Genomic DNA, 25,517 nt, shown 5'->3' with positions numbered 1-25,517 from the left:
ACATTATTGTGATGTTCTACACTCTTTAGAACCATCAGTGTTATTTTTGGAACCTCACTTTATGTTGATTTATAGTTATCATAGAACACTGTACATATATTACAGATTTCTATTTGATTAAATTGAAAAATAGATTATGCTTTTTCTAAAATACATAAGTACTAAATAGTGAGTTAACAAGAAAATCACTTTTTTTTAGGTCCTCAAAAACTATCTGTAATACTAAGCTTAGATAAGCCTGTTATTTGCTCTCTGGCAGCAGTAATTGCATACCTCAAAGAATTTAATTTGGAGAGGATGCTTTACAATCCAAGGTAAGTTGCCTTATATAAACTTCCAATTCAAAGCACCAGTACATGTACCAGTGTTACCTTTAAGTTTTAGCAGATGACTTCCCTTCAATGTAATGAACCCACCTGCTAGAGTGATAAACATAGTCTTTGTAAAAATTATACCTTACATTTGAGCTCCTAATCAGACATGAAAGAATCAAGTGATTTCTTAAGTGGCGTTTCATGAAAGTCCTTATGAATTATGTTTGTCTAGACATTACTATCAGTAATGTAAATGAACGTGTACTGCTGCTAAGTGTTATTGAAAACAAACAAGGCGCAAAAACTGGTAGATACTAGGGGGGAATTTTAAAGTTTGTTAATATCAGCCATCATATCTCAACCTCAGTTTTATTTTGTGAACAAAATTTGGGGCATTTTTGGCAGCTTTAAAAAAAAATAAATCTGTAATTTAGCTTTGCAGATGTTGTTTTATTTTGCCAGAGCTGTGTAAATAATTTGCTCTTTCTATAGCTCTGGAAGCATGTATAAATGCTAATGTGTATTAATATTTAGACAGTACTCAGCAGGTCTGTTTGAGTTGGTGAATCTAGTTATCAATTATAAAGAAAACAGATGTTCAACACATCCTGGCTTTCTGAAAAATCGCTTGAGTTGGCTCAGTGGTTACTAGGAGTGGGGGAACAGTCATACAGAAAGTTGTTGATAGACCGTCACCATTTGTGCAAAGTTACTACAAAAACACACAGACATGGAGATAATCCTGTCTTCCCTTAAGTAGTCCCAACACTTAGGTTTAGTAGGTATGCTCAAATGAGTAGTCAAAATTTGTAACAGGATTGTGCAGGTGAAATCAAATGAAAATGGAAAAATATTGCCACTCAAGCACCTTTTTATCCATCTTGCACAACTATAAAAGATTGCTATCCTACCTGGCTTAGGTTTGAAAATAGGTTTGAGGCTTATTAAATGCTTTATTAAAACGTCTTTATCTGTCATGGATGCTGTGAAAAATATTTTCTTGGTTGTGTCAGTATTCCTCTGTCCTGTAAGCAGGCAGGATTTAATGAAGTGAGTCTGGCTGCGAACTGGAAACCTAGAAATATGTCATGTCAGTTGTAGATCATTCACATGTTGTATGAGATTCTTAAAGTTTCAATCCTTATTTTGAAGGGCTCCCTACATTACCGGTTTTTTTAAAATGCAGCTGCATTTAAAAAATTGACTGCAGATGTCAGCTTTAAACATTTTTCAGCTATCTACTAAAATATTTGGAAGTTCTATATACCTGAGTTTTCTGGATTTTGGAATGGATTTTCTTCCTTAAGTTGCCCTTCCTCTCTCCAAGTACTATTAAAATGTTAACAGAAAGTTTGCTGGGCTTACAGGCCTAATGAAGAAAGAATTCCTGTAGCATCTTCTAAGCCAGCTCCCCTGCCTCATCCATCAAGGAGCACTCTGATCTGTGGTGTTCTAGCACCATGGTGTTCCCGATTCTCTTTGGTTAGCTTTTGGTTTGGTTTGGGGCTTTTTTATTGGATTTTTTTGTTGTTGTTTGGTTTGTTTGAAAATGCTTGGATGGCCAGAGAAATCTTGTAAGAATTTCTGAAGAAGGAAGTGAACTCCAAGGAAATGCCATTCCATGGTCACACTCGTAGATCACTGTTGTCACAGTGCCCTATGTGCAATCACACATAAGGTGAATGTTCTTTCAGATGGGGGAAATACAAAATCCATCTTTTATGTAGAAGTAATTCAGTAGCGGAGGAGAAACATCATTATGTGAAGGCTTATCTAGCAGCAGTCAGTCACAGCTACATCTTAAAATCAAGTATAATTACAGACTGAGAAGGAAAAGCACTAAATCTTAGAGTTGACATTTGCCTGCTGAAGGTTGCTCTAATGGACTTTATGTGAATGTGTGAGCATCTGAGTGGAAAGGCAATGAACTATTTGATATCTTGGTGATATGCTATGAAGAAATAAAATACTTTCTTTGAGATAACTTTGTTCCTGTGCTCAGGAGCTTGGATTCTACCGTATTTATTTCTAAACCCTTTACTGCTTTGACTTCCTGATACTGAATTCTGCTTGCTGTTTTTAGTGTGTCACATCTATTGAAATAGTGAGCCAAATACTACGCAAACTCAATTTCAATATTATTCCTAAAGCCAGTGAAATACTATCTAAATACTGAAAAGGGAAAACCTTTTAAGCAAAGGATATCAGGCTCAGGGATATTCTGTGATTCTGCAGGAAATAGAGGAGAAATACTTCCATTGCACTGTCAAGCAACTTAAAATTCCTAGGAGAATTCAGGTCAGTAAGCATATACTGATAAGTCAGTGAGCATGAAGTCAGAGTTGTGAGACAGTTTTCAGTTTATTAATGTCAGTGACACAGATCCACAGATCTGGATGAAAAAGACCTATTTGATAGGAAGAATGACAAAAAAATTCCTTACACCTCTGTACCTTCTTTGGATAAAGACACTTCTACCAGCTGAAAAAAATTCCAGCTCAATTTAATAGTAGGAGTCATGAAACATTATGTAAATGATGAAGGATCCTCATTAGTGGGGGGGAAACAAGCTTTGTTTTAATATTTAGATGAAGCTTTCAAATCCACTGTTAAGATCCTAAATAAAGCAAGATATTAAAAAGAAAAAAAGTTTTCTGCCACAGCAGGACCTTGGGATATGGCTAGACTGCATTACAGCTCTAGCAGCAAGTAAGAACAGATTTAGTAACGAATGATACAAGCTTTTTTTAATCAATGTGTTCTAATACCTTTACATACTGAGAGACCTTTATTGGCTTTTGACAAGAAGTCGGTACACATCTAGGAGAGGTTTTCAAATACAACTAAGTACCCAGTTTTGCTTGAAAAATCATCATTTGCATAGTAGTTGTTGGGGAAATGTGTTTCGGTGTGTTTTAATTTTACCTACGTGTTTTCCAGCATATTGGACACGGAAGAGAGAGACTGTAGTTCTCAGATTTTGAGCAGTGATAGGTGAACTTCAAGAAATGCAGGGAATGGAAGAGCCAGGTATCTTTCTGAAGGAGGGGAGTAGCTTTGGGATTAGAGAACTACCAGCAGTGAAGATAGAAGATGCAGGCAGAAGTGAAAGAGAAGGGAGGGTAAAAAATGACTTTGAGGGAGGAGGGGAAAGAGAAAGAATTCAAGAAGAGGAGAAATATTTGATTGTACCTTATAGTAGGGCTGGAAGGGAGTTGGCAAGATGAAATTAACAGAGAAGTCAAAATGTAAGTTCTTCAGCTTAAAATAGTGGACATCCCTGAATTTTCAGGGGAAATGTCATAGAAATCAAGGGAATGATGTTCATAAGGCTTTCATATCTTTCGGGTGCAGATGTCAGAAACATCATGTATACAAGACAATGCACCGGTTTATTTACCCACTCTCACTAGGTGAAGGGGAGTACTGAAACGATTTTGGGAGGTTTCACAGTCAGCCTAGGAGCATGAGGGACTGAAAAAGGAAAGGCATGGTTTTCAGACACTGAGAAGAGGTGCTTAGCAAAGGATTTGCCATCTCTTTTGAGACCACAGAAGAAGGGCAGGAGGTGGGACCTCTTGCACTCTGGACGTTTGGATCTTGTAGGAGTGCTGCAGCTGTGTGCAAGGGAAGTGGCCTGAGAGAGTGTAGACATCTGGGTAGAACAAGGTTGCAGGCCCGCTCCTTGGGGTGTGTTCAGTGGAGGAAAAGAAGACTAATTCAGAATAAAAATGATGGAGGTTTTTTTGTTTCTCTTAATCCTTCTCAGGTTCTCTCATTTCTGTTCTTGTTATTTGTTTTGTATTTCTCAGTTTTGTTTTGTGTGTGTGTGTTTGGTTTATTTTGTTACTGGGTTAGCCAGAACTTTCGGGACTCCTATCACATTAGGGATCCAGATCAGAAGTTCTAGCCCTGTGGCAATATTTGCTAATGAATTTAAAACTGGTTAATTAAATACAAAACATAGTCTGGGCTTGATGTCCTTCACTACGTAGACTGTGGTAAATGTCTTTCATACCTAAAGAAAGCTAATGCTTCTGAGAAATTGAGAGACTTGTTTTTACTCCTTAAAGCTAAATAGGGATTCCTGTAACTCTTGTCTAAATATATAGGTTTGTACTGTGGTTTATTCACCCTTAGAAACCTGAAAGACATGGGCTCTAGAGGTTTGTAAAAGGTAATTGAGCAAAGAAAATCTGCTTCTTAGTAGGCTTTCAATACAGTGCCTTGCAGCTTCACTGGAAAGTTTTTACAGATTTGCAAAATTAAAGTAGTTGAAAACTACTGATCTGAATAACATGCATTCACTTAAGCTGGGTTACGGAGTACAAAATTAGATATTCTATCTCCTGTGGAGAGAATAATGAATAAAGCATAAAAAGTGCCCTTCGCTACAAGCTTCTCAGGAGGCAGAATGACCAAGAAGATCCAATTTCACAGGTAACACTTAAGAATCGAAGTCTAAGGTTGTAGTTTACTGTCCTAAAGCAATCACAGTAACCATTTAATACTCATCATCAAGTGTGGTTCTACTCTGAAAAGTCATTTTATGAGTAGGAACCTCTTGCTCATGAGTATTCCCCAAAAGTTTCCTAAATCTTGCTAGAAGCTTGTGTTTCTTTTTGTTTCCTCTTTACATTCTTCTCAGCCCAGATGGCATGATCCTACCTTGCCTTGCTCCTCAGTGATGGACTTGCCAGCTATTTCCATCACTTGTGTTTTGTGCTGTTTAAGTACTTGAGACGGTTGCAAGTCTGTTTTTTGAAACTCAGGTCACACTGTCACCTACAGAAGGAATTATGACATTGTGATCCAGTTGAAGTGATTTTGAAGGGTCATTTTTACTGTTGCAGGAAGTAGCTGATAGCAGCACTTTAGAATTTCTCACAAGGAATGTGTTGACACCCTTGCTGCAAAACCAGCATTGACTTAATATTTGTTTACAACCTTCTTCTTATGCCATTTGGTCCCTAAATTCCCTACAAAGAGTCTGTCTTTGTTCACATTTTTATCAAGTTCTGATCCCAAGCTGAAGGAAGATGAGGGGGTGGAAGCGAAACATGTTCTATGCTGTGACATCTGGAATTGTTGGTTGGGCATATACTGCAGTTGATCTTGGCTATTATTAATATACTCTAAGCTCTCAATTACCCACGTTAATAGCAGGGTGGAGTAACTCAGATAAAGCAAACACCTGGATAATATAAACCACACATAATTTACGCTGTAAGAACAACTTTAGCATATCTGATTCTGAAAGAATAGTAAATATACTCTGCAGTAGAGCAGGGTTAGTTGTCTTTAAATACTACCAGAGAGCAAGCTTGCTGTGAACAGGATACGCTCTGTGTTAAGTGCTCTGAAGCCAGGTGAAGTGGGGAAACACTAGAACCAGTAAATCCACAACCTTGAGACTCATGTATGGGTGAGTGAAGGTTGACAGAAACAGCCAAAAGCATCCATTTTGCTTTTGGGAAGAGATGGAAAGGCATGGTTCTTATGCAGCTGGGTTTAAGAGATCACAGGCTTGAGTAGTGGCAAATTGAAATGCAGCAAATGGGAAACTGCAGTTTAGCGAAGTCCTAGATGCAGAAGAGGTGCCTTTGGAAGAGTGGGTAGGATTTGCTGTTGATCATAGGGATTGGGAGCCAAGCAGAAATCATTCCTATTTTATTTTTGCCAGCATCAGCAGTTGTGACTGAAGATAATAAAAGGAAGTATTGTTTTGTTGCTTATACTGTCATGTGCTTTGGAAAGTGCTGCTGCTTTTGCCTCCAAGGTTTTGTTTGCTAGTTGGCTTTATTGGTTGCTGGGGTAGCACACTAGAGCAGGGTAATTATGACTATGGGTACAGTTCTGAGTCGGCTGCATTTCCAAACTATTACTGAACTTCTTGAGGGCACTCAATTGAATCTAGGGTTTTGGGGGTTTTTTTTAGTTCTGTGGAAAATACTTGTTTTTGACCCATTATTTAGGAACAAATTTGCTAGCAGGCCCAAACACCTGCATACAACATAAATATACAATGTTAGTCTCTGAATATTTCATGTTTCTGAAAGTTTTAGTGCTGGTTTTGTTTTTAATATAACAATAATGCTGCTGTGTGCCTATCAGAAGTTTGAGCATTTGAGTGCTCTCCCAGAGAGTTTAAAATCGAATGCACTGAAAAAAATTTTGTGAAAAGTCAAGAAAGCAGTTTTAAATCCTACCCAGCAAGTAATTCAGTTTAGTCTAAGACAATAAAGAGTGTCCTAGATTTTGTGCAAAGGGCAGTCAGCAGTATGATTAACCTAGACAATCATGACTTGATTTGTCAGAAGCATTTAGTGAGGATCTTGCACTTCACGCTCCTGACTACCACATGGGTATGTCTGAGACTGAAATAATTTTCATAGCTAATATGATTACACATCTAATACAATTATTTTATTAATGTTGATTCTAAACCAACACAACCTTTGTGTTGGTCTCATCCAGTTCTGTTAGGGAGTGTCAAAAAGTCAAGTAATTTTGGTCATGGTTATTTCATAGTAAAAATAAAATCCAATAGTTTAAATACGCCCTATTTTATTTTCCTAAATAATTAAACTAACAGCCTGTTGAAATTTGTAATAGTAGGAAGAAATAAGAATATGTATTTTGATATGTTGTTTTGATGATGAGTTGAGTTAAAAGCCTGTTCTACTCTTGAAGTATTAATTCTTAGTCCTATCCCTGCCCCTAATCCTACAGTGGTCATAACAGAACACTAACAAAAGCACATACTTCTTCAGTTTCATCATAGACTGAAGAAGGGGTGCTTCCTTAACCATTTAGTGGATCAGGATTAGATAATGAGAGAACTGGATTTTATTCTGAGCTTTCTCAGAGTCATTGTAGGAAACTGGGACGTGAGTCGTAACTCTTGTTTTCCCAAGCAGTAAATTACGAGAAGTTATTAGTTTTCAGTTCTTTTATTTATTTGAATAGATTTTAATTTCTTCTTGACTTTTTTTTATTTTGCATAACTAATATATTCTCTAATGTGAGAAACTTGACAGTGTTTCACCATTATGTCTGTGCCCGAACTTAAAATATATGAAATTCCTCTCCCCAGCAATTTCAAACGGTTGTCAAGTGAAACTGAATACATGACAATTAATGGGACAACAATGAAAAATCTCGAAATTTTACAGAATCAGGTAAGAACAAATGCAATGTTGTTTTAATAAATGCTGAGATTTTCAGAGCTGTTTGACATACTTTTCCCAATGAAGTTAGTTAAGTTGGTTTGCATGTCTCACCGAGAAGGTTTAAATTATTTTAAATAGGATCAAACTGAAGGAAGATTATGTTTTCAGAAGCATAAATGAAAGTTAATCTGTGCTGGCTTTTAGTATGTGAGTTAGGAACCTTATTGCACTTGACTAGCAAAGAACTTTGCTGAAGTTTGAGTTCTTGAGCAACTGCATACAAGTGATATGACTGCAGTAGGGTTTGTTTTTTCTTTTGTGCTACTGCACAGACCTTTAGGCACGGACTTAATGTAACTTGTTTAATTTATTCCAGTCATTTTCTAAAAAGATTTTCTGGCTAAAGGAAAAATATGCTTAAGTATCTTATGACTGGAGGTACTTTATGTGAGGCATTGTTGGTGAACAAGATCAGTAAACGAACATGCAGTTGCCATATCTTAAAGCCTAAACAGAATGATAGAATGGTTTGGGTTGGAAGGGACCTTAAAGATCATGTAGTTCCAACCACCTGCCATGGGCAGGGACACCTCCCACAAGACTTGCTCAAAACCCCAGCCAACCTGGCCTTGAACACTTCCAGGGAGGGGGCATCCACAGCCTCTGTGGGCAACCTGTTCCAGTGCCTCACCACCCTCACAGTGAAGAACTTCTTCCTTGCATCTCATCTAAATCTACCCTCTTTCAGTTTAAAGCCATTACTCCTTGTCCTACCGCTACATGCCCTTGTAAAAAGTCCCTCTCCAGCTTTCTTGTATGCCCCCCTTTAGGTACTGGGAGGCTGCTATAAGGTCTCCCTGGAGCCTTCTCTTCTCTTCTCCAGGCTGAACAACCCCAACTCTCTCAGCCTGTCCTCATAGGAGAGGTGCTCCAGCCCCCTGTTCATCTTCATGGCCCTCCTCTGGACTTGCTGCAACAGGTCCATGTGCTTCTTATGCTGGGGGCCCCAGAGCTGAAGGCAGTACTGCAGGTGGGGTCTCACGAGAGCAGAGTTGAGGGGCAGAACCACCTCCCTCAACCTGCTAGTTACACTTCGTTTGATGCAGCTCAGGATACAGCTGGCTTTCTGGGCTGCAGATGCACATTGCTGGGTCATGTTGAGCTTTTTGTCAACCAACAGCCCCAAGTCCTTCTCCTCGCGGCTGCTCTCAATCCACTCATCATCCTGCCTGTATTTATACTTGGGATTGCCCTGATGTGCAGGACCTTGCACTTGGCCTTCATGAACTTCGTGAGGTTCATACCGGCCCACCTCTCAAGCCTGTCAAGGTCCCTCTGGATGGCATCCCTTCCCTCCAGTGTGTCAACCACACCACACAGCTTGGTGTGGTCTGCAAACTTGCTGAGGGTGCACTCAATCCCACTGTCCATGTCACCAACAAAGATGTTAAATAGGCCTGGTCCCAATACCCACCCCTGAGGGACATCACTTATCACCAGTCTCCACTTGGACATCGAGCTGTGGACCACAACTCTTTGAGTGTGACCATCCAGCCAATTCCTTATCCACCAAGTGGTCCATCCATCAAATCCATGTCTCTCTAATTTAGAGACAAGGATGTCGTGCAGGACAGCATCAAATGCTTTGCACAAGTCTAGGTAGATGACGTCCATTGCTCTTCCCTTATCCACCAGCACTGTAACTCCACTGTAAAAGGCCACCAAATTTATCAGGCATGATTTGACCTTAGTGAAGCCCTGTTGGCTGTCAGCAATCACCTTCTTATTTTCCATGTGCCTTAGCATAGTTTCTAGGAGGATCTGCTCCATGATCTTACTGGACACAGAGGTGAGACTGATAGGCCTGTAGTTCCCCGAGTCTTCCTTTTTTCCCTTTTTAAAAATGGGGGTTATGTTTCCCCTTCTCCAGTTAGTGGGAACTTTATTGGACTGCCATGACTTTTCAAATATGATGGATAGTGGCTTAGCCACTTCATCTTCCAGTTCCCTCAGGACCCGTGGATGCATCTCATCAGGTCCCATGGACTTGTGCACCTTCAGGTTCCTTAGATGGTCTTGAACCTGATCTTTTCCTACATGGTTGGTTCTTCATTCTCCCAGTCCCTGCCTTGGCCTTCTGCGACTTGGGTGGTGTGGTGGAGCACTTGCCAGAGAAGACTGAGGCAAAAAAGTCATTGAGTACTTCAGCCTTCTCTATGTCCTGGGTAACCAGGTCTTCCATTTTCTTCCAGAGAGGGCCCATGTTTTCTCTAGTCTTCCTTTTATCGCCGAAGTACCTATAGAAGCTTTTCTTGTTGCCCCTGATGTCTGTGGCCATATTTAATTCTATGAGGGCTTTACGTTTCCTAACTGCATCTCTGTCTGCTTGGACAGTCTCTGTATTCCTCCCAGGCTACCTGTCCTTGCTTCCACACTCTGTAGGCTTCCTTTTTGTGTTTGAGTTTGTCCAGGAGTTCCTTGTTCATCCACCCAGGCTTCCTGGTGGTTTTGCCTGACTTCCTCTTTGTTGGGATGCATTGCTCCTGAGCTTGGAGAGGTTAGCCTTGATTATTCACCAGCTTTCTTGGGCCCCTCTTCCCTCCAGGGCTGTATGCCATGGTATTCTACCAAGCAGATCCTGAAGAGGCCAAAGTCTGCTCTCCTGAAGTCCAGGGTAGTGAGCTTGCTGTGCGCCCTCCTCGCTGGCTTAACGATCTTGAACTCCACCATTTGATGGTCACTGCAGCCAAGGCTGCCTTTGAGCTTCACGTTCCCCACCAGCCCCTCCTTGTTAGTGAGAACAAGGTCTAGCATAGCACCTCTCCTCATTGGCTTCTCTGTCACTTGGAGAAGGAAGTTGTCATCAACACATTCCAGGAACCTCCTGGATTGCTGTGTCCTGCTGTGTTGTCCTTCCAACAGATATCGGGGTGCTTGAATTCCCCCATGAGGACCAGGGCTTGTGACCATGAGGCTGCTCCTATCCCTTCTATACAGGGCCTCATCCACTTGGTCTTCCTGGTCAGGTGGCCTGTAGCAGACCCCTACTATAATGTCACCTGTCCCTGCCCTCCCTTTAGTCCTGACCCATAGGCTCTCTGTTGGTTCTTCATCCGTCCCCAGGCAGAGCTCCATGCACTCCAGCTGGTCATTGACATAGAGATCCCTCCTTGTCTCCCTGCTTGTCCTTCCTAAAGAGCCTGTATCATTCCATTCCAACACTCCAGTCATAGAAGGCATCCCAGCACGTCTCCATGACACCAGTAAGATCATAGTCCTGCAGGCTTGTGCACATCTCTAACTCCTCTTGTTTATTCCCCATGCTAAGTGTGTTTGCATAGAGGCATTTAAGTTGGGCCCCCAATGAAGCTGACACTGGCTGGAGTGGTGGGAATTCCTTTGTGCTGCTTTTAAGCATCGTAGTGTGGTGAAGATCCTTTCACTACATCACTGATTGTTCAGTTAAAAATAATTATGCTATTTTTATTATTTTAGACTGATATGAAAACAAAAGGAAGCCTACTGTGGGTCTTGGATCATACTAAAACTTCCTTTGGACGTCGAAGATTGAAGAAATGGGTAACCCAGCCCCTCATGAAATCCAGGTGAGATAGTTCTTTATCTTGGGCTAAATCTATGTTTTATAATTACCATGTTGAGCATGCCCAATGTATTTATTTTTCCTGAAAACCTGAGATCCATAGTAGGGTTTACATAGGAAATGATATGATAGAAGATGTGGATGTTACATATAGGTTTGAAAGAGTTAAACAGCTGTTTGGGCACAGAACATCTGAGTGGTTCAGAGGAGTAGGTTTGGAGCAAGTTAGAAATTCTTATGCAGAAATCAGATTAGATACCATTCTAATTCAGTATCCTTTTTCAGGCAACGGATGAGGATTACCTGCTGTTGGAGGATGTTTTATTCCTAAACTTGGCAATTAATGTTTGATGTCTTTCTTGCTTCACAAGTATTTACATCCTTAATGTATTTAATTTGTTCTAAAGTAGCTGTGGATGTTTCTGTTATCCCTGTACACAGTGTATTGCATATGAAAGTATTTCTTTTTATTAGTTCTGAAATGTGATGATTGTTTGGTCATTCTTGTATTTTGATCTATGCTTTATTAATGCTTTAGAAATGCTTTATTTTATAATACGATCATGCTTGGTTTTACTTGTCTGTCTTGAAATGGACTCCCATCTTTTCTGATTTCTCTTTGCAGGCTTTATTGGAGTGTTGTACTTGAATATGTAGTAAATAACAGTATTGAGTGCACGGAATGTTTGTTGCCTGCATTTTAAGTTTTTGGATCTATTCCTTTGAATGTGTATTCCATAAGCATTGTCAATGTGGAGTTTACTCAGTTGTCACTTTGTTTACTTCAGCTATGGCATACAGAAAATCCTTTTGGTTTGGTTATCTAAAATAATTTTTCCCTCTGTTTTACCTTCGTAAATATATTAAACAGTTTTATTTTTTATTAATTTTTAATAGTTTTAAATAGTGAGGTATACCAGTGTTTTAGCGTCTTGCTGTTGTTGGTAATTTACAAATGTTTCTACAAATGCATTTTTCTTCCTTCACCAAATTTAATATATTAAAGTAATATACTTCTGAAGCATCACTGCTAAATTTTCTTATTAGTCTTTTTGTAAGGATCTTTTCTCAGTAGTGTAAGAAAAGCACTTAGCTATTTTTTTTCTTCTATTTTGTTAGTTTAGCATATTAGAGACCCTTTTCAATTGTAGGAGCCATACTGGTTTAACTGTTTCACACTGCAGTTTCTGACAGGGATTTAATAAGTTGACTTCAGTATGTCTTTTTTTTTTTTTTTTTTTTAATTCTTCTGATAATTTCCTTTATGTATCTTACCCACTTCAAAAAGGCTTTTGATGTAACCATCCTAATTAGTATTAGACTTTATGGAAGTTGATTATGTGCCTGGTGTTCACCTTAAAAGCATATACATAAAATTTCTGGGCTACTTTACAGGAATAAATTGAAATAAATTAGTTTATTTCTTTTCCTGCCCTTGAGGCACCTTACTACCTTTTGGGAATTGTTTGTAAAGTTGTCAGAGGGGGGAGCCAGAGCACAGGCCCTGGTCTGGTGTGGTGGCAGCACTGAGGATGGGGACCTGAAAAGGAGCGCCTCTAGGCATTTTGCTCCCAAATGATCACATATGTGATGCAGCAGGTGAAATACTATTCAACAGTAAAATAGACAGGGTTCTTATCCGGACACAGAGAATAGAAAACTGCTTGCCTGGGGACTTCAGGCCTTTTTTCTTAACCAGTAAATTTAGTTTAGATTCTCCCTTGTCTCAGTGCAGAACCAGCTTTACAAGTTTGCAGTTTGGGTTTTGTCTTTTTCTCCTCTGCTCTTTGCTACTTCTAGAGATTGATACTTCCCTTTTTCAGCCTTCTTTCTCAGTATGGAACAAGTTCCATGGTTGGAGATGACAGTACTCCTCAGTTGAAGCTAATAAAGCTATTTTGTTCTGTGTACTTCTCCCTTTCTGACTCTTAAGTTGTAATTTCACATACTTAGTACATCAGACATTTGGCAGTATTGTTTCCAGTAATGCACACAAACGCACTTAAAGAACATTCTGTAATTGTAATTCACCTGTGCCTCCTGGAGTGACATTTTCAGAGGAAGTAAGATTTCTGTACTGCATCTTTTCCAGTCAGTGGGTAGGTGCATTTCCCTTGGTGTATCAAAAAGTGAGAGGGTGCAATTACTGCTTTATGCCTTAAAGTTGAAGATCACTGGGGATGACGACTAAATTTCCAGGGGAGAAACCATACATTAGGTTGAGTAAAGGTAGAATGTGTACAGACAGCTCATTTGGGCAAACTTGAAGATACCCATTAGATTATCGGTGATGTAATACATTTAGAGACTTACAAGAACAGGTTTTAAGCATTAGACATGTGTGATCGCTTATTCACCTAAGTATACAAAGATGATGAGATAGGAATGTATGAGTCATTGAGGACTGATCTTTTTAGGAGAAATCAGGAAAGTCATTGTTTTTTGTCGGTGTTACATCTTTGTGTATTATAGAAGCATTATGTCACCTTGCCTATCATGCCTTTGAAATATAAGTTCCATCCAATGCCTTTCTCCCCTAACTTCTGTAAGGGGAGTGGAAAGAAAAGGAACTGGAAAGCTGAGTTGGTTGGAACATTTCTGACTGAATGAAACATGCTGTTTCCGTGTCAGGCAATGGAGTTTCAGCAGGAGAAGGAGTAGAGCTGTGTGTCATCGTAGTCGACAGCAAAAGGGCTAATGACTGGTCTCAGGATACACTGTTGTAACACAATGTGATCTTTATGTCTTCATGTGTGTGCAGCATTTAAAAATCATTTCTTTCCTAATACAAAATTAATCTCAGAACCTCTGAAGTTGATGTGAAACAGTCATTGCTTTTTCAACAGCTACAGGAAGACAAGAAAGATAAGCTTAACACAGGCCTGGTTAAGCAAACCTGGATCTGGTTTGCATCTTTCTTTTGTTGTTGTTGTATATTATGGTTATGTTGTCCTATGGTGGTAGTATAAAAGAAAGTGCAAGGAAGTTGTTGCCCTGCATGTGGACAATCAGAAGCCTCATGTCTGCAAAATGTGCCTTTCCTTGTCTTTCTGTTATATCCATGGTCACTCCCTCCCACCCTCATCTTTGCATCTCCCTTTCCTGTTCCCTGAGTGTTATGGCTGGCTCCAAGCTATAGCAATGCTGCTTACCCAGTCCAGAGTCCAAACAGAACAGACAACTGTGGAACAAATACTGCATCCTTTTCCTCGTTGAGTATTAATTTGTGTCTGTGCCTTGCTCAGCTGTTCATTGTTGCACGATTTGTAGGAAATTTCTTTCCTTGAGATCAAACAAACACCTTCCTCGACCTTGTCAAGGTTGGCTGGAATTGAACAGAGTTCAAAACTGAAAAAGGCATACGAGTCACAATTACATGGAGATTTATTATTTCCATATTAGATCAGGCTGTAAAACTAATAACGCTGTGACTAGGTGCTTAAAGTAGAACTTGAGATAGATGATAGATGTATCGTACTGAGCAATTTATACCCGCTGTAGGGGAATATGTGTAGAATTCCATTCCTGTGCAGAGAACTCTGTGGCCCGTATGTATAGAAAGCATTGCATAAGAGAAATTATTTTCTTCCCCCTAGTCTGTTCCTGGAGAGGTAGAATATCTTTTAAATACCAGTGGGTGGACATCATGAAGTGTCATTTCTAGTGCTGTAGCCAGGGAGAAGGTAGACACTTTGCTATCTAAGTGAAGGATAACCTGGAAAATGCTAGTCTTTGCCTTTGTTGCCAGAGTGCTTAGTTTATGAGTTAGAAGAGTATCTAGTGCAAAATTTTAAAAGCTTAGGTGTGGGGGGTGGATAACTGGAAGTGATAAAATGTTTGTTGTGTGTGTGACATGAACATATTACTTTGTACAATGCTCTTTCTCTCTTTGGGGTGATATCTACTGTTTTTTGAGGGTATTTGTGGTTTGAAGTAGCTTAAAGAGACTGAGTGATCCACAAGTACCTAAACTGTATTTCTTTAATATTCTGTTGACTCTCTTAATTTTTTAATATGTTATGTATGATGTGCAGAAGCTTATGTAATGAGGTTAATGATAAGATTATGGAGAGCGGAATGCCCTAAACATAGAGTTCAGAAGTCATGCAATTTCCAGCACGGAAAGCTTGCTCAAGGCTTTGGGGTGAATAGGCTTTGCCCTTGTCAGCCTGTGTTAAATAGGAAAAAAAACAACTCTCTCACCCACACACACAACATCACGTCTATGTTTTGGGGATACACATGTCAGTTCCGGTGTACTGCAAGCCACAGAATATGCTTAGTGTACTGGAGTAAATACAGAGCAAAAAATTAAAAGCTTCGAATGTAACATAGTGTGCCATGGGAAAAGAATGGTGATCAAAGGTTTCATTAACATTTTGGGCCTCTGCCATAACAGAGAACTTGCGGGATAAAAGTGGGCAATGGTCACCCCACCTGGAGGCCCAAGGTCCCTCTCCCTGCTTTCTGTGTGGACCCTGAGCTGGTGGCAAGGTGTAGCCAGAACAAAGCTCAGTGTTTTCTCAGTGCTCCCAGTGCGCTGCCCCAACCAGCACCCTGCTGGTATCTCTGGTGCCGGGGTGGTGGAAGAAGGCTGGAGACAGAGAATTCTCTCTTAATTTTTCCAGACCATTAGTATAAGTTCAGAAGCGTGGAATTAATTAGTTAACAAGTATTCCAGACCTCATCAAATACATAGTGACAAAGCCTCTTTTTGGGTGCTGCAAGGTGTATCAGCAAATCAAACACTTAAAGCCTTGTCAGGATGAGCTCACCTTTTTGGCCCCAGATTCAACCCAACCTGTTGATGTATTTCAGCTTTGCTAATGATGTCATTCATGTTCTTGTCTCCAAGGCACACGGTTTGCCAGAAGTGAATATGGGACTTCAGTGGTTTATTTGTAGTCAATTTATACTTATCTGATCTTTGTGTAGTTAAAGCTGATGTTTAAATCTCAAGGAAGGAGAGAAATTGTATGTATTTAGAGAGTTGCCAAAAACATCTTAACCTTTGCTTTGCAGGCTAGAGAACCCACATTTTTAATTACCCCTCAAAAATAGGATTTCCATTTTTTTCCTGTGATTGTAGTACCCTTTGTGCCCCATTTCTTCCAGTTCTGGATGAGATGATGCTTTTATTGAGGCTGAATTGAAGCCTTGTAGGATAGTATTAGTAGTTACTGTTAGTCTGAATATACTTCTGTCTGCAGGAGCATAGAATGATTGTAGCTTTAGCAAATTCAGAGCTGCAGACAGTTCCTTATCTACCACTAAAGAAGAGAAAGAGTGTAAACTGGTATTACTAATGCAACGTAACTTTTATTTGAAGGGTATGTACTGTAGAACTGAGAAGAAGAAGGTCCCTTTATAGTGATGTTGGCAATGACATGTCTTTCCTAATATAAAAATAGCTTGTTCTAAATCCTCTCCTTTGAATGTATTGAGTGCTGTTTTATTTATACTTATATACACAAAGTCCAGTCCTAAAGGAACGTCTTTCAAGTTTGACTTTATCCTTGTTCCCATAGTTAAAGAGATCTGGGCAGTAAAACAAACTACGTACAGGTCTTTAATGAAACCCATCTTCAGAGTTAAACGGGTTACCATTTGATATCATCGTCATCATCATCATCTAGAGCAGGATTAGAATCTTCTTTTGCAGCAGTGACTTAGGAATAAAATCCATCTATCCTACAGCAGAATTTAATGGGCTAAATTTTCCTCCTAAGAATAAAGATTTTATAGCGTCAGTGCCAATATAAAATGCACAAACACGGGTTACAGCATGTGCCTGAGATTGCAAAATCGTTGTAGTAAAGAAAAAGATTGCACCATCATCACATACATTCATTCATTTTTGCTAGCTATGTTTTGGTACCATTGAATGCTGTGTCTAACTCCTTATAAATGTAGTAATCAGGCATTCATTCATGTTGGCTAAAGTAGCTAACAGTTCCCTTTTTTGGCACAAATAGCTGAAATACATTGTGTGTGAACATAAACAAAAGTGTTTGATTACCATTTGCATATTTTATACATTCTTTTAACAGATGTGAAGACAAAGTTTATAGTACTTGTATATTGCTGTTAAGTATTTGAGATCCATTCAGGAATATTGTCTTCTCATGGCTGCATGTTTATTTAGGGGAACGTTGGACCTCTCTGGAGGGGTATGAGACATGAGGAGTTTTGAGAGTAAATTACCCGGTTTCTCCTGCACATGGGAAAACAAGTGAACAGATCCAGAAGTATGTTAAATTTTTTTAGGTTTCACTTAAATTTCACTGTAGTAAATATGATAAAATTACCCTTGTTTGTACTTTTTCATTGTGGCTAATGCGTAAAATTACATCAGTCACAGCACAATTTAACAATTCAGAATTTATCCCATGAAGTTAGCAGATTCTAACTTAGCCACTTAAGTAAAAAAGCCAGAGATAGACTGGTTGTTTTGTTTGCTTGTTCTTTAAAAAGACATATACAGTTTATTGATTGCATAGTGGTAATTCTACCACAGCTTTGGGTTTTGATGGCATTAATTGCTTGTTATGGAAGAGAGTGGTCTAAAGCAGAAACACTGTACTGTATAACATGGTCTTCAACTTGAACAACTCATGAAGTCTATGTTTGTAAATTGTGTTCTGAAGGAAGGTCAAGAAAAATCAAAATGTGTAAGTAAGGCAAAATATAAAGCAACAGAAGTCAGAACAGCCTTCACCTTGTCCTGTGTTTGAAAGTAGCCGGTATCAGAGGAGAGTATAAGAACAGGGCAACTGGATGATGTTACCTCCCCAGAGCAGTCTCCCAGCTTCCACCAATTTGCAGTTCAGGGACTTTCTCAGGCACAGTTGATACCGACATGTATCTTGCATTTTCCTAATGTTTAAGTAATACATTTTCTTTCTTTGAAATGCTGTAGTTAAGCAAGAGGCTGCTAGGCTTTGATCTAGATAATATAGTTCATGGAGAGCAACATTTGTTGTTTCATACCCTTCATTATATTTTTTCAGGTGTTGAATTCTTGTGACTGGTAGTTTTACATACTGCTGTGGTCTCTAAACAGATTTAATAAAATTAATTTCAGTTTTATACACTCACTGTACTTGAGCTACGTCCTTACCATGATGAATGAACTCATACTTTGTGCATTTATCATAAGTTAAGAGATTAAGTTAAGAGCTTTCTGATAAATTTGTGTTTATTTACCTTGTATAAAAATAAATCCTTGTATGACTGAAAATTTTCTGTGGTTCTTATATAGCATTTATATTATCAATTTCACTCTGCTTTAAATGTAGTGATATATCATCACATCTAAAAATGTTAGGTTTGCTTCACTGTACGAGAGATCAGCAGATCTGTTAGCACACTAGCAACCAGCAATCCTATTTAGATTGTTAAGATGTTCAGATGTTAATTCAGTGCAGTGTGTTTGTATCTGCAGCTTTCTGCTTTGTCAAAATAATTTTTAGTTCAGGATTCAAATATTTTTGTATTTGCTAATTTTCTGTATTGTTCACATCTCTGGCAGCAGAATAACACAGGGGATTATCTCATGATTTAATTTCAAGTAGTTCTTTTAAAACACTAGAATAAAAAATTCTCCAGTTAGATTTTGTTATGTTTAAATACATTGCAGAGTGATTTTAGTATTGTATTAATGATGCTATTCTTAGATGGAAAGTTCGGCAGAAGTAAGCGTATTGCTTTTAGTCAACTGACTTATGTTACATTATTTCACAGAAGATTATTTGGAAAATTGGATAGAGCTCAGATTGCTGACATGGTTTATACAGATGGGAAAGAATAGGCTAATATTGCACCTAAATAGAGAGTGAAGTAGTAGCCAGTTTATAAAATGTGAGACAGTTTCTTAGCATAAGCTGTTGAGTTTCTTTGTATAATGTTAGATTCAAATCTTCTAGTAGTGGAATTTTTTTCCAGATCACGCAGAGCTTAGAAACCCCAAACTGTACATCAAGTATGCTGAATAATTGTGCAGTGCAGAAAAAATTTCTTTTGAGGTGGTTTAACAACTGATTGGTATAACATATTGATGCTCAACAAAATGTTTATTAGTTTAAGTAAAAATATTTGACGTTTAAAAGCATACTTTGAAATTCATCATCTGGCTGTTTTTATCACCTCTCTTCCCTGTCCTTCCTTCCTCATACATGTGGAGTTCTACATAATACTTCACTGTACTTTCTGGCTTTTGAAATAGGAATCCCATTATGTTTTGTTTACAGGTAGAAAAAATGGGTCATTTAATACTGGATGCCATTTTCCTGACCCTTTCTTATTTGTAGGATTAAAGCAGAAAAACTGTATGGATGCTTAGTTTTAGATTACTGGAGCTACAGTAACAGCCATATGTGAGGATGATTAAAGTGCAGATTAAGCTTTGAAGAGAGGAGTTTTTTGAATGTCTGCATCTATTTTACATATTATTGTATGTTTTCCATTGGCCACATAGATATAATCATGCTGTTTTAAATTAAGTGACAGTGTTCTGGAACAGAATTCTGCTGCTTACATGTGCTTTTTATAATAAAACTACAGATTATTTTCTTCTTTAAGGTACATGTGTTTATAATGTAACATTTCAATACTCCTTCACATAGAGGAGTGTTCCAGGGTCTCAAGCACAGCGAATTTTAATAATTCTCCATGAAAATGTAATTGTGGCTGATGATACTGACCTTTCAGAATTTCAGTGTAACCGTTTGCTAGCTTCAAAGCTGCGTACACAGGGTATTTTATTACTTTGTCACTGATACTAACACTTCTCAATTTCCTTTCTATTATCCAGCTGTAGAGCGCCTCACTAATTAACGTACAAAGCTTAAATCTCTGCTGTCTTGAATACACTGTGTGCATGCCAACAGCTTGTTCTTTGGTTATTTGGTTGCGTAACTTTTAGTAACCCTGCCAGTCTACACCAGATACATGATTGTGGCCCTCGAGGATCGGATTTAAAGCTCGAATATGTTCTGTGCTGAAAACAGCCCCTACGGGTCTGAGCAGTTGCACCAATGGTAGCTGCTGTCTGCTGCTGTTGCTTGTAGGTTGCCTGGCTGCCCAGAGGAATGGGAGAAATGTTTAATTTTGTGCATTTGGCATTGCTGGAGGAGTGAAACAGTGATGGGGAAGAAGGTATTCCTGTGACCTGCAACAGGGCTGCTAAGCAGAGCCTGCGAAGTCTGACATTTCTGTTTTCCTTAGGGCTGGGAAAAAGCAGTCTTTTATGATAGTGGAGTATTTTGGGTCCTGTAGTGTGATTGCAGAGTCTGCTGTCCAATTCAGAGATAACAGAGTGAGTTCCCAAGGTCAAGACAGCAGAGAGTCTGTCCCCAGTTCATATGGTGGCTGTGGAGGAGTGCATCTATCTGCGCTCCAGGTAGATGGTGGCAGGTGGGGCACTGCAGATCCTGGCGATGTACAGCAAGGCTGCTCTGGGCATGAATATGTGTCACTTGTGGCAGAGGAGGGGATGGTTTTACTGTTTTAGTGTAAAGCAGTATGTCACTGAAAAAATCCTGGTACTTAAATGCCGTTAGATTTACGTGTATCCAAGTGCACATCCAGTCATGATGTTCTCCCTTTCACATGCAGTGTAATAAAATTTCAAGAACTCATAGATTTAGCTGTCTTCAGGGGCAGAAGCCTCTAGCTGTCAGTCTGTTGTAATGTCTGCAGCCTGTTGAGCTGCCTAATTTTGTTGATTTCCTCATGGATAGTATTTGTTAGCAGCTACAGTGGCAAGTGGCATGGCAGTTCTGCAATAAAAGCCATGGGCAAGACAGGCAGTCTTCCCTGAAATCTTACATTTTAATTGCATCCTTACTTTTCATCCTTCTGTGCTGGCTGAGCTCTGAGCATCTCGCTGGTCCATGAGAACAGACATGGGCTGGGCTGTATTTGCCTTGCACACTCTTGGCTGGTATATGAAGTGTTGGTATCAAAAGACTGCTTTCCTCTTAACCTGCAAGGGTGGACGGACACACACATAGCGGCAGGGGGATTTTTGAACTTTCTTGTCTCAGGAGGAGAATGTTGTGATAAGGCTTAGTTGTCGTTCTGGGAGAAAACACAAGGATCTTAAAGTAAGCACTGGGATGTCTTGAGGATTTTTAAAGTTTCTTGGAACATTATGTTCCAGATTCAGCCTTACTTGCCGGAAACTTTCTGAATGCTGGCTAAAGCCTTCCCATGCGCTGGTACCCACAGAGTGTGCCCAGTGGCAGGTTGGTGCGGGACTCTGGGGAAACATACCTGGAACAGATGTTTTTTGTTGTGAAACCTCTGCAAATCTTAGCACAGCTTTCACCTAGTTGACTCTGTTTTGTAGTGCACACAGTTACCTCAGAGATAAAGCCTGAACATGGAAAAGCTACATTCAGAGGAATCATGCTATTTAGCTTTGACACATCCCTTTCACTGCTGTCTTACAGTGAGCTAGCTACCTTTTGCTCTATTTCCTTGGGGCTGCATGCGCTGACAGTGCTTTGGTTCACTAGCTCATGAAAATAAACTCCTAACCTTTATGTTTTGGATACACCCATGTACCCCTAATCTCAGTCTTTTCCTAGAAGGAAGCACTGAGGCAATTTGGTTGCACAAAAAGCAGAAATGGAGTTTATCTTAGCTCTGCTATCTACAGCCAGTTCATGGATATATTGGAAGTTGTAGCTATGCCATTAGCAGCAGTGTGGCTCCAGGAGAACCTTGACAGTAGGTTGTCCATTTTAAAGCTCTTTTCTGACAGTAGCTGGAAGAACATGATTTCAGGGAAGGTGCAAATAACTATAGAATTGTTTCTTCACATAAAAAGTGTTTTCTAATTGATTGACTTCAGTCCTGAAATATGGAGATTAATGTTACAGGGTTTTAAAAAGAAAGAAAGAAAGAAACCAAAAACCCAACATGGTTCTGATTTGTGTAATTACCAATTGCTGGTCTGGATCAAAAGTAGAGGGGCAAAATGGTAACTGATATGTATACCCTGTTGGAATAAAGTATGCTACGTAGAGTTCAAATGTAAACTTCCCCCTGCCCCTCCCCCAGGTACTTGTCTGCAAATTTAGGGTTGGATATTCAGGAGTCAGTGTTGCTCGTATTATGTACCACTAGAAGAATGTGTAGACATAGGCACTGAAGTGTATATCTGGCTGTTTTGAGCATAGAGAGGGATCCAGAATCTTGCTTGCATCTTGAATCAAAGCCTAAGTTTCTCTGCATTTCTTAATTCTTCTACTCACCTACTCATGAGAATGTGGCCTTAGTCAAAGTTTAAAAAAAAACACAACAAAACCGAAACAAACTAAAGGAGAAAGTTCACTAGGTATATGCCTTCCCTTCAGAGAAACACAAGTTTTATTTATTGATCTTATTGATTATTCTTTTACAGTGAAATAAATGCCCGGCTTGATGCTGTGTCTGAAATTCTACTGTCAGAATCCAGTGTGTTTGGTCAGATTCGAAATCTTCTTTGCAAGCTTCCAGATATAGAGAGAGGCCTCTGCAGTGTTTTTCACAAAAAGGTATACCCATAGTTACCCTAATTTATTGTTTTCTAAATGCCATCGTTCTATCTTAATGTACTTCCATAGTTTTCACGTTTGTTTAAAAATATTTTCTTCTTAGCAAAACTGAGGCTGACATAATACAGGGATGCAAGTTTACAAAAATTGTTTTTGCCTTACAGTAGAATCTTATTTTATTTGTTATCAGTGATATGTTGATAGAAGAAATGTACCAGTAGGGTTGTAGAATATATACATTGTATTGCTAATGCTAACAGGAAAAACATCTATGGTACTCATGATTTAGTGGCTGGTTTCGTGAGAGGGGATGGTGCAACAGGTCCTTGTGCCATAAATTATTTCCCTTTAAAACAAAGCATTGCATTCTGTATGCTTTATCTAAAATCACACTTGCAAGTAAAACCACTTGGCTCTAGTTAGCTGTTTTCAGATGAATGTTAATTTGTTTATAAATTCTGTAATTTGGATCTCACTTGCACATTTTAATAAGAATTACTTGTAATGAGACACTGACATTTCTTAGTTGAAGCCGATTAATGTTCTAATAGCACCTGTGCAGTACTTCATGTTCTTTTATTTCACTGTTATATTTAGAGGTTTTGACAGTTTGGTTTAGATAAAGGAATAGGTGGGTAGAGGGAGAGCAAAGTTGTAATTTCTTTGGATGGTACAGCACAAAGGGTTCAAAGGGTTCCTCTCTGAAAATCCAAAACACAGTTCTCATATAATTTTTAAAGCCCTAATGTGTTGCAGCATTAGGCACATGGAAAGACTTGCATATTTCAATGAATGGATACAGAGGTCCAGCCATAATGAACTTTATGAAAAGAGGGAGTATGCACCAACTTCTCCATCCTCTAAAATGTACCATTCCACATGATACAATTGTTTTTTCAGAACAGCTGTCCAGGAATTACATAGTTCACTTTTTAATGGTTTAACTCATTTCAGGTTGAGTGGTATGTAATAAGGTTTGTAGGGATACATCTGTATTTCACAACATTCTGGCAATCCTCCACTGCTAACCTGTGCTTCCTTTTTTTTTTTTTTTTTTTTTTTTGTACTAGTCTGTATCTGTTTTTTCAGGTGTCCCTTCCTGCTGTAGGACTGCTTACCCTTCTCAGCTTTAAAGCTGGCATTTAGGTGGAGCCATTCAGAGACCCTGGATTTTCATGTAATTCTTGGAATGAGCTGACAATGTAGTTTGTGTTAACAACAGCCACTGTGGCATGATGATACATGTTTAGTGAACCATATGTTGGAAAGAAGTTGCAGAAGAGAAGTGCTCCAGCAGAATCCTTAGGAAGGGGAAATGAGGGGGAAAAGCTCCAAGCATACACTTTTCCTTTGATGAATTAGCTTCACTTGATAAAAATCTAGTTTGTCATCCATTGCAGAACACTGTGGAGAGCACCCAATGCACTGGGTAATCCCTGAAGATCTTTAGGACTTTAAGGAGATGACAGTGTCCCTGAACGACAGGGACTGTTTTGAATAAAGAATCAAAAGCAGACTCTGGGAAACAGATTCTGCAGTCTAGACAGACAGTGAATAGAGTCTGAAGAAAGGTCCCTGCAAAGGAGATACATACTCAAGAGCATTTACTGGTTTTCTTGAATATTTGGGTTTTTTTAAAATATCCAGTCAATGCTGCCATTTCAGTTCCCACTATAGGAGCCTTTCCAGTTCTGTTAATTCCAGATGTCCATCTCCACATGCTCAACATGAGGTTCCCTGCAATTTCATTCCCATTAAGGGATCCAAAACTCTGAGTGGAGTGCACTGGTGGCTTAACTAAAGGAATGTGCTTGTTAATTCAGTGTTAACTGCAGGAAAAACAGGTCTATGTGACAAGTATTTCATCCTTCAGGCCCTTTAGATTTCAGTGATGTTAGTATTTGAGGAGGTATGTTTCATAGAGGGAGACCTCTGAAGTGTACAGAGACGGCTGGATTGTCTCAGTCATTTCAAACATCTTTCATTCAGATCAGCCACTGCAGAACTTTTATTGTGCAATGCACTTTGCACCAGTAACCTCAAGAGGAGACAGAAAAAAATTTAAGGCAAAACAATGCTCTGGTTTGGGACTGACTTTACAAGGCAAAGCATTCTTATGGGAACTCTTCTGGTAAATGACATCATTGTATATTTTCCTGGTCTGACTGTTAATTTATTTTTTTTTTACTAAATCTGCTAGTGATTCTTATCTGGTAGCATTATTCAAATTGGCAATTGTTAATCTGACCCTCAACAAGTTCTCATTACCCCAAGCCCAGACCACCAAAAGCGATTGCTGATCTACCCCCAGGTACGAGCGATCTGGAATTAGAACAGCATTCTTGTAGTAGGAATTAGGTATTACCTTGGGGGTCATATTACCAGCTCCAAGTTTGCTCCAGCCTGAAAAAGGACTATTGGAATAGTTAAGGAGACAAGAGCAATGTTACTGTTGCTATGGAGAGTGGAATTAATACAAGGACTGGTTGTTCTTCTCAGTTCCTGCAGCTCCAGCACCTGACATCTTGCCAGGCAGAAACACTGTCAACAGCAGAATGGCCTCACCCTTCTCCATGGCAAGAGAAGGATGGCTGGAGATGAACTGTTTGAAGAGTTCTTGGTAGCATTCAGAAGTTGACTTCAAAGGGAAACTGAGAGACAGGGAATTGTCAAGAGTTTTGTCTAAATAGTGCCTGGAGCTGATGCAGAATTAGGTCTTGCTGGAAGACACATTGGTTCAATGTTTCCCATAACCAGTTCAGCTATGCCCTCTAGCCCCTGGAGAGACCCACCAAATAATAGAACAAAAGTTAGACCATGTGCATTTCTTTTTGTGATCTCCATCTCAGGGCAGTGGGAAATATGAATGGCAGGACCCTACTTTTTT

The 25,517-nt window shown here is 39.2% G+C and overlaps 1 protein-coding gene across 1 annotated transcript in view; it reads left to right on the top strand.

Moving 5' to 3' along the window:
* Positions 1-25,517, top strand: part of MSH3 (mutS homolog 3) — a 118,941-nt gene that overhangs the window by 42,839 nt on the left and 50,585 nt on the right. The window contains exons 10-13 of the mRNA XM_052776708.1: positions 200-314; positions 7,411-7,495; positions 10,982-11,091; positions 22,498-22,630. Of these exons, the coding sequence (XP_052632668.1) occupies positions 200-314; positions 7,411-7,495; positions 10,982-11,091; positions 22,498-22,630 (443 nt within the window). The remainder of the gene's footprint in view (positions 1-199; positions 315-7,410; positions 7,496-10,981; positions 11,092-22,497; positions 22,631-25,517) is intronic.

This window comes from Harpia harpyja, chromosome Z (genome assembly GCF_026419915.1).
Source record: "Harpia harpyja isolate bHarHar1 chromosome Z, bHarHar1 primary haplotype, whole genome shotgun sequence".
Taxonomy (NCBI): Eukaryota; Metazoa; Chordata; class Aves; order Accipitriformes; family Accipitridae; genus Harpia; species Harpia harpyja.
This window is presented reverse-complemented; position numbering and strand designations above follow the sequence as displayed.